A 14,996-nucleotide genomic window follows, 5' to 3' on the forward strand; every position below is an offset into this window, starting at 1 on the left:
TCTCTAAGTAACAAAGAAGTAAGGGTAAAATGATATTAAAAAAAAAAAAAAAAAAACCGTAATGGGGTATTAAGGAATACATTCTTAGAGTGTTTTGGGTAAGAGGGAATTAAAAAAACTTAATGGGATAAGTGAGAAAAAAATCCCTAAAAATGAGGTAAATGGACAAAAACCCTAATTTTTTTTTCTTTATCTAGAAAGCTTGATATATTTTATACATTAATTTATTAGTTTTAGTTCTCTTAAATGTTAAAATACTTGTATTTTTTTACACATTGTTTAAGATTTGGTATCTAACACAATCAAGGGAATTTGTTTCATCATGCAATTAGCAATTTGGTTTGATTTGCAACATTCCCAAATGAAACTAATCAAAATATGCTTTCATTCAAAATGTGCAACTGTTCGAGAGTTTGTCTCAAGCTAGAAATAGTGTTGGGCTGTCTCTTGGGTTGAATGTGTAGCCCGATAATGTAAACTATGTCTTCCTAATCTTGGATCCAGCTGGAAGTCTCAAAATGATGATCTGATTAGATGCCATCTTTTTCTTTTTTCCTTTTTCTATTTGATAATTTTCTACACGATTTGATAAGATATCTGCAGAAAGATGAACTTGATGGGTTCCATTACAAAAGCCTTGCTAGACTGTCTTGCCAGGCCATTTCTTGCCGACCCAGTGTGTTCATATTTTATATACAGAGGGGAATGACTTGTTCTCCATAGCTTCTCTGGCTGTACCCCATTGATTTTGGCAATGTGAAAGTGATCAAGGATTTCTCCTTGTCAAATTGATTAATGTTCTTTAGGTTTTGCTTGATTTCTTTAATGTGGCTCTATTGGATTGTTTACATCTGGTGATGTTATGGTTAAAAATAGTTAATAATGAGACCTCTGGATCACTAAAGAAATGACCTAATTTGTCCTGAGCAAGACATTTCCTACGCTTAGATCGTGGACCAATGGCACCTCTAGTAGGACTATGAGTCAGTTTACAATAAGAAAAGCCTATTGAAAGATCGAGTTAGGATTATAGTATTGATAATACACAATGAGTTACAATTATGGTAGAGACAATTTTACATATATTTGTTTTTCTTTTTTGTTTGTTAACCGATGAAAAATGTTCATCAATACTATATTTAAGAGAAGACATTTTGTTAATCAAAACCAAAAATATGTACCAAAATACCCTTTAAATATTAAAAAAACTTTATAAAATAGTTAACAGTTAGGGTTAAATGGTTAATAATGTAAAATTCAAATTATTAGAAAAAGATATAAATAGAAAATGAATAAATCAACAAATTTATTAACTGCCCACTATTCTTATATATATTTCAACCAATTGTCTACACCCATCGAGTGTATATTGTTTCTAGTTAATAACAAATAAATCTTGATTGAGACACACTTTGTTCTTGTATTGCTTTGTAGGATGATCAAATAAACACTTGATGGAGAGCATCGATTGCGGTTTTGAAATGGAGGAACAATTCGTATTTGTGAGGACAAATGAGTTCCAAACCCTACTACATAAATATCAATTTTCTCAATTATTATATTCAATCATTGAAGTTCTGGAAGAAGAATGTTAATTAACATTTTTGTAGTATTACATAAAAAGAGAAACATACTATCCTTCTATCAGGGCGGGGGCAACAAAAAAGTGTGCCAAAACTGTAGTTAGAAGCAAGGATTCAAATTTCAGTTACTCTAAATTTAAGGAAATTTTGAAGAAAATTTTAATTTCGGTGGAAATTTCGGTTAAAAATAAAGAAATCACATTAATTGCATTTATAAAATGATATTTTTGAATGAAACTTTTATATAGACTAAACTAACCTATAATAAACCTATCTAGAATGTAACCTCTCTAAAATTATACATTTATAATAGAATTGTGATATTTAATATGGACTAGTAATTAACTAGTACTGTAGTAGGTTGCTAAACTAGTGTTTTTATTTATGTGTAATTATAAATATGTTGTATATTGATAATGTGAATGTGATTTACTTTTTTTTTTTTTTTAATGGTTGGAATCCTGTGGGAGGCTTGGCCATCACCATTTTTTCACTAATAATTAGAAAATTACAATGGGGCGGGGCGGGGCACATAATATCAAAACCCCGTGAATGAAAATGAACAAGTACAACAAAAGGAACATAAAAGCTACTATGATGTGGTTCGATCTAGCTGGTTGAACTGTTTCCATTTAGTATCATACAATACTGCTCCCAAGTACATGAATTTTGAAAATGATTTTGGTACTTCATCACATGGGTATTGTATGTGTGTTGATCTCTTCCCACATGCAATCCATATATCGGATATTGTGGAATTACCCAATATGGTGTTTCATTATATGAAGCATACGACATTTGAGACGAAGTTAAAAGGGAATCATATTGTGGTTGGAGCATTCAACTTTGAAGCAGATAAAAGCAAAAAGGTTTTAGTTGTATTCAACTTGATTGCAAAAAAGAAGAAGAAAAAAACAATCAAAATTTCATATTTTCTCCGTGAAAGTACATTGTCGGTGACATACAAATTTCACAAAAATTTCAGAGAAATTTCGGACAAAATTTCTGTGTGAATTTTTGGACAAAATTTCGGTATGAATTTTTAAATATATTTTATGTGTGTAGATATTTCAGAAACTAAGAATTTTGCGGAAATGTACGGAAAATTTCAGGAAACTCCTGACGGAAATGATATAGCATATGAATTTTGTTTCGGTACTTCAAAATTTTGGAAATTTCAGCAGTTTCGGAGAAATTTGAAACCTTGGTTAGAAGTGGAAGAAGATGCTATACTGGCTCTTCATGTTCCCTTTGACAAGTTTGAATTTGGATTTCGATGTTTAGTAGAGAAAGAACTTTGTCACATAAAACTGACATTTGGAGTCTGCACATAGAGCAAATAATGAAATATGTGTTAAACAACGATAAACATGGCTCGTGGTGGCCGCTATTATACCGCTATTGTCAACAATCAAGTAACAAACTAATTCTCATACTGAAAATTGGAACTTGTACCAATTACCCTAACTTAGTCACCTATTAAATGTTAGGTTTAACTTAAAAAGTCTCAGTACAATTGAGAATGGGTCACTCACTTATAATTTTATATTTTATTTAGTCATTTTTCTAGTGTAGGATATTTCTTCTCCAATAGTATGTGGTAGACTAATTGACCAAAGCTGCAATTTTCAAATCCTTTAGTTCCTATATTGACAGGAAACATGCATGTCTTTTCACTGGAGGAAATTAAAATATGCCACATGTGAGAAAAAAAGGAAGAGAGAGTGCATGGTTTATTAAACAACGACAATCGTGACTCGTGACTCACTATTGTATCGATACAGTTCCAACTTAATCACCCATTAAGTGTTGGTTTTAACTCAAAAGGTCTCCGTCCAATCAGGTGTGAGCCACCCACTTTTAAGTTACATTTTTATTTGTCACTTGTCTACTATAGGATCTTTTTTATCCAACACAGTCTTCTCCATAATTGACGCTTTTGCCACATCGTCCAAGTCCAAGCCCGAGAGAGGAAGGAGCTTACAGCGGTGTTCGATTTGGTGGTTTGTCGTGCTTGGAGGGTGTTGGGTTCGGAGCGACAATAAGGCTGCAGTTGGGGTAGTAATTGAGGGTTCAGGCAGCTTCGTAATGGCAGTACGTGGTTCACTTCGATCTAATGCAAATGCAAGTTAGGGTGCCGTTAAATGTCGAGTGTCTAAGAGATTGTATGTTTGCGAAGTGTTGTATATCTGAAGTATAGGAGTGCTTTCTCTCTGAAGTACATGAGGTGTTTGGTTTGACAGTGAATTGTTCCAATCTTGGGGGTTGCTGGTTCATGTAGGAGGGGGGTGGCGATTTTGCTGCAGTTAGCATGCAACAATGGTTCAGTGACTTAGTACTTATGAATCTTTCAACTACAAACCATTAAAAAGGGTAAAAAGAAAATAAATTCATGTATTTTTGCTTGGGATGAAAAGTTATTGCAGTGAAACGTAGTACAATACAATTAATCTCATAATTTTATCTATGGACATTTTTGAAAGTAAAATTTTAATTTCTATTAATTAGGAACGATTACAATAGTTTAAGACGACATCTCAAATATTTTTAGGAGTCGACACAAGTCTCGTGTGGCTTGAAATGAACGCTGAAGCAAGATAAACTAGTAGGTATATATGAACTTGAGAAAATAAGAAATCTAAGTATATATGAACAAAAACTAGAGATAATTTCTTTGAGAATATTATTTATTTTCCAAAAATAATTACCAACAAGTAACAACACGTTTTTACTCGAATTAGATGAACAATGAGAGGTGAATTGTGGCCGTTGTACTTGTACTAGTTCTTTTTGTTGATTGGAATGATCCCTTTTAATATCCTATGACATATATGGCATCAATTTAACCACATACATAGTAGTTTTGATTTAAATTTTAACAAAAAACAGTGAAATTTAGTTACTCAAAATGCATTTTAATTATTGAGCCTTTATTCCTTGTTTCATTTTCTAAAACTTCTGATTTTGGCATTGAGCCGAACCGACTGAAAATGTAGATCTAGACTACTAGACACAACTTACCCTCAATAAGATCTGTATTTATCATTTTTAATTTAGAAATTTGGTAAATGTATTATATGTATATATCATATCTCAGATTGGGCACACATTTAATCTTATAATTGGTTCAGCTGACTGACACCTTGTAACTAAAAGTCGCATACACACCTCTGAAATTTTTTTGTCACCAACTTCATCATAACAATTGGACAAGTCACAAAGCTACACAGTCTCTCTCTCTCTCTCTCTCTCTCTCTCTCTCACACACACACAGAGTTAGAGAAACAGAAACAGAACAGCTTAGAGATTGTTGCTAGGCAAATACATGATTAACCCAAATTAGCCCCAGCCGTTGAATCCCGCGTAGACTCTCTTCTTCTTCGCTGTCCCTCTCCTCTCTCTCTCTCTGTGTTTTACAGAAGGTCACAAAGTAACCATCTTTCCCCAATTTATGTTCTTTCTCAACGACCCTTTTTGACTGATTCTGCTATTTCATTTCAGCAGAGACCCGAAAATTCCCAAATACCTAGATTTTGCGGAACCCATTTGAATTTGGCTCCAGGTCCTTGTCTGAATTTGATCGGGGACACCCAGATTGGAAGGTCAAGCTCAATCAAGAAACCTAGACCTGTGTGACCAAGTCAAGCCCCAAAGAGGACGAAACCGAGCATCTGGGGCCAATCCAAGTCGACCCAATCGGGGTCGAAATTTCAAGGAAGGAGAGGATATTACCAAGACCCTGATCAGATTCAGAAACCCTAGTTCTCTGAAAGGGAGCAAGGTATTTGAATTCATTCTGATGAGGAGGAAATCAAGAATCTTGGGTTAGACCCAGATGCGAGAGTGCTCCAGAGACCCCTAATTCTGCTTGAAAAGTTCAAGTGCTCTCTGTGCTTGTTGATTTCATGGAACCGCCATTGTCAAGCTTGATCTTTGTGTTCATCATTAGCATATGTGCTCTTCTGGTTGATTCTCAATCCCAAAATGTAAACTCACCGCCTCCGCCTCCCCCGCCATCTCCGCCACCGCCGTCACCACCGCCACCGGTATCTTCAACCTCACCACCTCCGCCCCAATCGCAGACTCCAGCACCTACACCAGACTCTTCCACAGCACCACCTCCGCAGGAATCTCCCCCGCCACCTGCTCGGCCCCCAAATCAGCACAATTCCAATAGACCACCATCGCCTGGCAGCCGGCACAACAAGCACCACCCGCCACCTCCACCGCCTCATAAGGGGCACAATTACAATGCAGGGAAGAAGGTTGGGCTCTTGTTTGCTGGTATTGCTGCCATTCTTCAGATTGGTGTAGTTGGGTTCTTGGTTTTCAAAAGGAACCAGCTTCTGAAGGTCAGGGATAGATATGAGAATTGTTCTTGAATATTAAGTATCGGATTGCTTACACATTCTTTTGTTTGGATGAGAGCACTGGTTCGAAAGTTCTTTGATCAGCTGGTTATAGTGGGGCTTTAATTGAATTGAGATTCTTTTGTGACGCGCAGACAGTGTATGAATTGAGATTGATGGATATGAACTTCGAATGGATCGAGCTTCGGTGGCTCCATTCAGCCCCTTCCTGGTTGCTGTGTAAATTGGATATTGTTGCTTGTAATTTTTTCTTCATGTTTCTTCATTATGTTGATTTTTTTATGTTCTTTTAGCTTGTCTACATGGCTTACAATTTGAAGTAGAAGAAACCATTTTAGGCTTTGTGTCATGAATGACTTTTTTTGCTCCTTGCTAACTTTGACAATGTGAATGTATAACAAGATTCATGGAAGAATTACAATGACAAGATCTAGTTTCTCATTTCCTATTAGTGCAATGATCTCTTTGGTGGGTTTATGTTACTGTTGTGCTCTAAATTGTGTTGCATCTTTGAAAACATTCATAGCTGTGTATATGCATTTTACTATTGGTTTTTTTATTTTATTTTTTTAATATCTAGAAACGTATGCACATTCTACATGCATTTGATATTTTGATTGGTTGATCTCACTATAGTTAGTTTGTCATTGGTTTGTTGATTTGTGCATGAATGCTGGAGACTTGAAGTCATGCTAGAAATTCTGATTTTTGTTATGTGTGAGCTACATTTGCAGATTACACTGGTATGTAATAGTGAAGCCTTTTTTTTTTTTCCTTGGTTGTGTGAAATTGGGTTAGAACATAGGAAAGATCGTTCCCTTGCAATTAGCTTCAAAACTGGAACTAGCTCAGTCTGCACCTGCAAGGAGGTTTATGGTGAACAGAATTTAGAACACTACCAGCGTAGGAGGAAGTCTAGTATTGGTGTAGTAGGAATATACTTTGTTTAGAAAATTAAGAGAAATATGTTGTTCCCTTGCATAGGTGCAGTAGGAAGTGTAGTAGCTTATACTACTGTCAGTTATTTGAAAACTATTTTCCTGGCAGTGACAATGCAAGAAGATGATCATGTAGGAAACTATGAACCTGGTGTACAAAAAAACCCATTTTCCACACCAAGTTTGACCGCTTCCTTCAAATATGAGTTGTTATGCATATTGTTTTTGTTTTGTAAACGGTTTCTCATCCAGTTGTATGGCGAGCTTTCAAATCTTCCCACTTTGTGACGGATTTTTTGTGATTTATAAGTTATGTATTTTTTGTGATTTAGAAGTGTCATGTTTTCAAGATACACCGAAGATGTAGCTATATGGAAAAGGCGCTCCTAAAATCTGGACAATTGAGTGAGTCACTTAATTTTTGGTTGGCAAAAAAAGGCATTGGTATGAAGGAGATGCGCTGTAATGGTGTGGATGGCGAGTACTACAAGAATTTTGATAATGTGAAGGGGGCTATAGGCATCAGTTTTCTCAAAATTAAGAAATAATTCATTCCATGCTGCTATGGTTTAGCTCTTTCAAGTGTTATTGTTTGGTTGTTTGATGCTGTTTTGAGATGTAGGCTAATAAATCTAGCTCTAGCAAATTCAGTGGATGGGTTGTCCTTTGCATTGTAGTTCTGTTTAATCCTTCGATAAAAGTATTTTTGTTATAAAAAATAGAATGGAGCTTTATTTCTTTCCCAGTTGATATTTCCTTTCATGCATTCTGCTTCTTTGGACTTGGAAGAAAGAAATGGAGCTTTAATCAATTTGTACCAGTTTTACAGATTGCCGCCTGGAATTTTAAATTTTACATTTAACTTTTACCGTTGATTTAGAGTTGTTCTACATTTCTATATGCTTTATGCTCGCACTGTCGGAGAAAATGCCGCCCCATTTTCAAGGGTTATATCAGTCATACTCTGTTGTAGTTTATGTCCTAGACAATGAGGATGATCAATTCTGAGTTTGCTTGCAAAACCTATGCATGCAGTTGGCTAATTTTCATGATATTATAGGATGAGAAAACTGGTTAGCTAGTTACCTTGCAATAGCTGCAGTACCAATTTGAATTTCTTAGTTGGAAGTTGACTCGCATTGTGTAGCCCGGTTGACATATTACAAATGATTCAATAAGAGTGTTTTTGGTTATATTTGGTGGACAGAGTATGAACACTTGCAATTTCACAAGTCTGACCTCACTTTTCTACCAAGAAAGAAAAATAATTGGCTATTGCCCGGAAATTTAGGTATTTGTAGTCTGTATATTAAGATCTTGATTCTTGAGGAAGGAACATGGTCCCAATCCCCAATCTGGGAGATGCTTGCTTACAAGGACAATATTTGTTGTTGCAGAGCAAGTTAGATGATCGATAACAATATTTGTTGTTTAGGAACTCACTCACTCACATGATCCAAAGGGTGATTAGAAAATAATCTAACAACATAACCCTGTGAAATTTAAAGCCTCAGCCAGAACATTAGACAGTAATGTAATGGACGAGATGAGATTCAAGACCAGAAAGACTTCATTGTGTACACCACTACAACCTATTCCTAGCAAAGCAATAATAAACCCTTTAAGAAACAGAAAAAAATAAATGGGCTTGTAAATTATCCAATTCATTACAGATGACATGTTTGATGCTTTCCTTATCTTGGGTCCTCCATTACAGAACTTAAGAGCCTACAGGCCCCCTTTAACATTTTCAACATGCTTCCAGTCAAACAAGCAAGTCTATAAATATCGGACATGTTTTCTTAGAGGGAGTAGAAGAAGCAAATAAATATCAAGATAAAGCAAAAGACAGAGAATCCTTCTTAGCCGACCCTACATTATTCATACACCGAGTCTCAGAGCTTCAGCAAAAGAGAGCCCCCCCCAGCCAACCAATCCATCTAACAAAAGCAAATGACCCACCACCCAGTACTCTTTTGTCCTTGATCATAATTGAGAGTCAAAGACTTCTTCAACCATCTGCACCATGAATTAATATTTCATAATTCAAATTAAAGATGGAGGAAATTAAAGAGAATTTTGATAGAAAATTAAACTAATTACCATTATGAAGTCTGGAATTGGGTGCAAGATCAAGCCAGGTGTCTGTGGACTTTGGAGGCCAGTCTCCAAAGAAATGGTGGAGGGACTTTTGGGTCTGATCAGCTTCTTTATTCTCTGTTTTGATTGGTCTGCTTGATTTGAAATCAGTGCCCAAAACATAGCAATGCTGCTCATCCTGGGATTGCTGCTGTGGATAATGATCTGTGAGGCTTTGAAACTGAGATTGGGATGAGTAGCCTTTATAGGAGCTCATTAAGCTTCTTGCATTTGCAGAAGACTCTGCAGGAAAGAAGGCTAGCTCATGATCCACACCTTCCTTTGTTCCTTGAAGATACCTATTTGAAAAGGAAAAAGTACAAATCTTTATGGCTGAAAACACAAGAAGGCAAATCAAGAAATTTGATTCGATTAATACAAATGACAAACCTGTAATCTCTGTGATCAGCTTCACTAACATAAGATCCAGAGTTGAGAAAAAGTTGAGGGTTGGTACCGGAACCCTGTGGCCTAGAAAGGAATGGATAAAGAGATGAACTTTGGTGTTGGGTGTGAGGTGTTTCATTGGTGAAAGATGAGGAAAACATTGAAGGGGAGGTTTTGGAGAGGTTTTTTTGGATTGAAGCAGGGTTGTACTCTGGAGGTGTTGGAATAGTATTATTATTGTTAGGAGTAGTCTTTGTAGTAGAAGAACTAGAAGAAGCTTCCACAGGCTTTCTTGAACGGTTTCTGCCTCTGTGCATATGCCTCTCACAGTACTTAGAATCTGGGTACGCTTCCTTTGAACACCTCCATTTTTTACCATCTGTTCTTCTGCACCTTCCTGGCTCTGGGTCTATCTTTCTGCCAAAGCCCATATCATAGCAACCCCACCCAACTGTTTCAATTCAATTAATTAAAACCCCCCAATAGTGTAATCAGTAAGTAATTTTTTTTTTTTAATTACAAGTTAAAGAAAGAGAGAGATTGAGACAAAATTAAGCAGAAACATACAAGGGTGGTGAGGGAAGAGTCTGGAAGAGATTGAGGAGTCCAGTCTTCTTTTAAAGGAATAGACAAGATCAGTTGGGATGGGGACTCCAGAGACCATGTACTTGAAGATGAGAGCTTGGTGTTCAAGCTCTTGCCACTGTGTTGCTGTGAAAGGGTACCTGTAATTCCTTGCGCTACTTGGATTTCCTCCACTCATCATTTTTGATCCCACAATGGAAAAGAGAGACAACAGCTCTGGGGATTTAATAAGAAGAAGAAAAGGAAGAGGGCATTGATTTCTTTTTTTATGCATGGTTGAAACTAATTAATAGTTGGTCTGATTTGATGACACTTGCTGCCATCTCTCTCTCTCTCTCTCTCCTTTTTAACCAGGAGAGAGAAGCACTCACACTCTGCTCTTATTATCACTGCAACTCTGTTCCTGCTCTGCCACCCTCACATGAAGGTGGACCCACTGATGACATCTCTATGGGCCCACGTGTGCAGGTCTCTGTAGGTGCAGGGGACCTAAACATGTCCCACGCGGCAAGGGATAGCCGCTCCTGTCTCTCAATCTGCAGACGACATAAATTCAGTCGCAAGAAAAATATCAAAAGAAAGATATGTATTAAAAAAAAACCACCTTTTTTTATATTTAATTTTCATAGATATTTCTATTTTTATTTCAATTTAATCTGTTTGATTTTAGGGAAAATTTCGCAAACAGTACACCAAGTAAAGACCACTAATAATTCTTATACATAAAGTTCCAAACCAAACATTTTGGTACACGAAATCTGAAACTCGACCCACTATCAGTACACGACGTCAATTTTTGACACCAAAATGTCAATTATGTCCTCAGTTTTTTTTTTTTAATAATTTTTTTTTCTATTATTTTTTTTCCTTCTTTTTTTCTATTATTTTTTTTCCTTCGTTTTTTCTGTTATTTTTTTTCCTTCGTTTTTATCTCTTTCTTCTTCCTTCCTCCGGGCTCACTCCCTCGCTTCCAACGCCGCCTTCCTCACCTCCACGCTCACTCCCTCGCTTCCAACGCCGCCCTTGCCCTCCAATTGGTGAGATTTATGGTCCTACAGCTTATATTTGTAACTCAGCCAATATTTAGTCATGTGACAAGAAAGAAAGAGATAAAAACGAAGGAAGAAAAAAAAATAACAGAAAAAATTAAGGAAAAAAAATAATAGAAAAAAAATAACAGAAAAAATGAAGGAAAAAAAATAATAGAAAAAAATAACAGATAAAACAAAGGAAAAAAAATAACAGAAAAAAAAATAATAGAAAAAAAGAAGGAAAAAAAATAATAGAAAAAATAACAGAAAAAATGAAGGAAAAAAAATAACAGAAAAAACGAAGGAAAAAAATAATAGAAAAAAATAACAGAAAAAACAAAGGAAAAAAAATAACAGAAAAAAAAAAATTTATTAAAAAAAAAAAAGAACCGAGGGCATAATGGACATTTTAGTGTCAAAAATTGATGTCGTGTACTGATAGTGGGTCGAGTTTCAGATTTCGTGTACCGAAATGTTTGGTTTGGAACTTTATATATAAGAATTATTAGTGGCCTTTACTTGGTGTACTGTTTGTGAAATTTTCCCTTGATTTTATGTAGCTCTAGTTTTGCTGTATCCACCCAGATGATGGAGTCCTGGAAAAGAGTGCCTTGTCTTTTTTGTACTGCAAATATTTATAGTGGGGAGAGCAAATCTCGTTTGTACATGTCATGAACTCAGTGGGGGACATAGAGGCTAGCCCCTAGCAAAGCTCAAGTCTTTGTTTTGCTTTCCAGGTTTTTGTTTTTATTTTCGGTCAATTACATGTTACTCTCCGCTGCATCAATACACAATAGATTGTAACAAAGTCATAACTATCAATTTTTACAATTTATTCTTCAGATTTTCGAATATTAATCTTACCCAATGAGGTGAGTTGCCCTATTACCTTGTTGCACAAAAAAAAAAAAATGATCGTGAGAATTGATGCATGCTTTCGAGGAAAGAAACGGCGAATGACTAAAAACAAATGTTAAAATTAAGGAAAGTGTAAATTGTAGCATATAATGAACCTAATTGGGATGTAATGTATTTGATAGTACGGTATTACAATAATATCATTTTTTTATATTTTGAAAGAATTTGAAGAAACAAATAGAGAGTTCAAATTGTAAAAATTTAGGGAGATGATCGAGTGAAGTAGTGAACCATGTATATCTCTCTCTATTTGTTTCTTCAGTCCCTATTTATTAGTTTTTGGCATTACTTTGAATATTATGGCATATCACTTTATCCCGGAAGCTTTTCACTCCCATGCTTGAGTTTGAGGTGTAGGCCATCCTGTATAATTTTTTTTTTGTAAAAGTTATAAATAGTCTATGTGGTTTGGAATGATAATCAATATTAGCCTTGTTTTTTTTAAATATTTAATTTTATCCTTGTGATTTGTGAAGTTGATCAAAGTTGGTCCAAAAATTAATTTTGACTAAATCTTTCTCATGTACAAATCATGTGCAAGGATAACATTGTCATCTAAATGAAAAAAATAAAACCAAAGAAAATCAATATTAGAAATTTTAGGGAATGAAATAAAAAAAAAAAAAAAAACAGATCAACAACCTCTGATTTTTTAGTGAGACTTTTTTTTTTAGTTTCATTTTTCAGATGCTATTTAATTTAATTTCTTTTACTTATTTATTTTGAAATGACAAATGTATCCTTGAACATGGGGGAATTTTTGTCAAAATAGCATTTGGACCAAAATTGTAATGCCAACATTGTAGAGGTCATGAGTTCGATTCTCATTGACATATGTAAGAGTGAGGTAAGCTAAGGCCTAAGGGTTTAAAAAAAAAAAAAAAATGGACCAAAATTGATTTATTTTGCAAACCACATGGATAAAATTAAACATTTTTAAATCACAAAGTTAATTTTGAACATCACTCCAAACCATAAGCACTATTTATAACTTTTACCTTTTTTTTTTTTTTTTTTGTTACATAGGCCATCCATATAATGGAGCATGAAGTTGGAAGAAAAAGTACAGTGCATGAATGTGATAATTTATATTTAGGTTTGTGTATCTAACTCATGAAGGTGCTTGATGAATGCACCAAATGAGATTGGCAAAATCATTTTACTACATATGTGTTTAACCTATGACATTCTCCATTACTAGTCAAGGACTCAAGGTATGTGAATCAGATTTGCCATCTTATGATATGATAGTCTAAGAATTCATGTTATTATGGATCTAACTATATCCTTCTGAATTATGTCCCCATGTCTCTATGAAGGAATTCTGGACTCCTGACGTGCGCGAAGGAGTGCGGTTCGTACTAATCAAGTTATAGTGTGAATTTCAAATGGTATTTCGAACTTGATTTGAGGGATTTTCTTTATCAATTTGAAAACTATCACAAGTGAGTTCAACTTGAAGAAGCATACAAATGAATGAAGGAAGAAGAACATATTTGAAAGTAAATAAGCAGTTAGAAAGGAGCACCATGAAGATTATTGCTTTTTAACAAATTCAAAGTATGTCATTTTCAAAAACACGTCCTCAACAAAAAGAACAAAATCTCGGCCTTAAATCATAAATATGGTTCAAGGGCCAGACATTTATACACATCAGTTTATGCATCAGTACTTTTTATTGCACAATAAATAATGACTTAAGATAACTTAATGACTTACCTAAAGAACATAATCTGGGTTATGTCCGGTGCTTTATCAAATGTGTTGTCACATCCCTTAGTATCCTTGCTAGGTTACCTTTTGTTGCTTTTGTTATTTTTCATTTTGATGTAGTCGCTACATCTATCAGTTGTAATTTTTCTCATCATCATCATCATCAATGGCGTTGTCAGTTTATAAAAAACAAAAATAACTTACCTAAAGAGCACTATTACGTTAACCTAACTTAATTGGTTAATAAAATATTGAGACACTGGGGGAACTCTGAAATTCACACCAAAAAGTTAAAATATTTAGAAAAACAAAGGTTAAGGAACTTTTTTTTCTCTCAAAAACCATAGAGGTGCAGCTGGTCATCCAAAAAGAAATTGTATACCCAGTCCTACAGCATGCCCTCGCTGCGTCGTCGTGACAGGCTAGAAGGGACTTTGTGTCCGAAGGTGAATGGTCTTATACTGGGGGGGCTCAGCATAAGCTCAGTCGAGGTGAAGATGGCGTGGTGATGGTGTCGCTGACTAGATCGTCTGAAGCTGATATCCAGTGCGGCGGCTTGTTGGCATGAGGGTTGTGTGGCTTTACGTCGTGATCAAGGGGAAGATCCGATATCGGCGATGCAAGACCGAGATAGGGTCGATGGGGTGCGATTTTGGTTAGCTGGATTTTAGAGTGCATGATCTGATCTGACTCGTGTTGGCTCCGATCTGGTTCGTGCAGGCTCTAATCTGGGTTGGAGGGTAATGTGGGGAGCGTTTGGTGTGGGGGCTGCCTATCGGTATGCTCTACCTTAGATTGGAGTGGGGAAGCTAGTGGTGGTGGGATGGCAAGGGAGGTGCAGGCAAGATAGGGGTGATGTTGCTGCTGCAATCTTTCACTTGGGCTTGGTAGTGTTTGGGCCTATGCTTTGGCTCTTGGCCCATGTTATTTTAGTTTTTCTCTTATGTATTATTGTTATTTATAGTGTTCTAAAAATCAGCCGCCTAGGCGCTGGACGGCGGCTCTCCGACTCGACTAAGGCCAAATCAGAGCTGTTGGGCGGGCTGGGAATGGGCGGCCGCCTAGACAGCACAGGCTGGAGACTAGGCGGTCGGGCTAGGCGGGTCTGCTGTTGGATTTTGTTGGGCACGGGCATGGAATCTCTCCCTTCCCCATCAGATCTTGAAATCTGATCATCGAGACATCGCCGTTTCTTAGCTTCATCATCCCTTTGGATCACGACACACATTAATGAATCCCTTTAAAACAGCAGCAACAAGGTTGCTGACATAATTACAACACCACAACCACAATCAAAGACTTGAAATTTAAACCAAAAATTGAAAAACCATG

The 14,996-nt window shown here is 36.0% G+C and overlaps 1 protein-coding gene across 1 annotated transcript; it reads right to left on the reverse strand.

The window, feature by feature from the left end:
* Positions 1–8,522: 8,522 nt before the first annotated feature.
* Positions 8,523–10,349, reverse strand: LOC133741343 (growth-regulating factor 5-like). Its single transcript, XM_062169270.1, has 4 exons — positions 9,985–10,349; positions 9,421–9,868; positions 8,995–9,329; positions 8,523–8,910 (listed from the first exon to the last, which is right to left on the reverse strand). Exons 1-4 carry the CDS (start codon positions 10,274–10,276, stop codon positions 8,903–8,905), a joined length of 1,083 nt encoding a protein of 360 aa, XP_062025254.1. The 5' UTR covers positions 10,277–10,349; the 3' UTR covers positions 8,523–8,902.
* Between the last annotated feature and the right edge of the window lie 4,647 nt (positions 10,350–14,996).

The sequence above is a fragment of the Rosa rugosa genome, chromosome 1 (assembly GCF_958449725.1).
Source record: "Rosa rugosa chromosome 1, drRosRugo1.1, whole genome shotgun sequence".
In the NCBI taxonomy this organism is placed as follows: domain Eukaryota; kingdom Viridiplantae; phylum Streptophyta; class Magnoliopsida; order Rosales; family Rosaceae; genus Rosa; species Rosa rugosa.

Bases quoted from the DNA above. Each gene is read 5' to 3' on its own strand.
- LOC133741343 (XM_062169270.1), bottom strand. From the start codon at position 10,276: ATGCATAAAAAAAGAAATCAATGCCCTCTTCCTTTTCTTCTTCTTATT. The intron at 9,869-9,984 runs GTATGTTTCTGC...GAATTGAAACAG, and splicing joins ACTCTTCCCTCACCACCCTT to TTGGGTGGGGTTGCTATGAT. The intron at 9,330-9,420 runs GTTTGTCATTTG...CTTTTCAAATAG, and splicing joins GCTGATCACAGAGATTACAG to GTATCTTCAAGGAACAAAGG.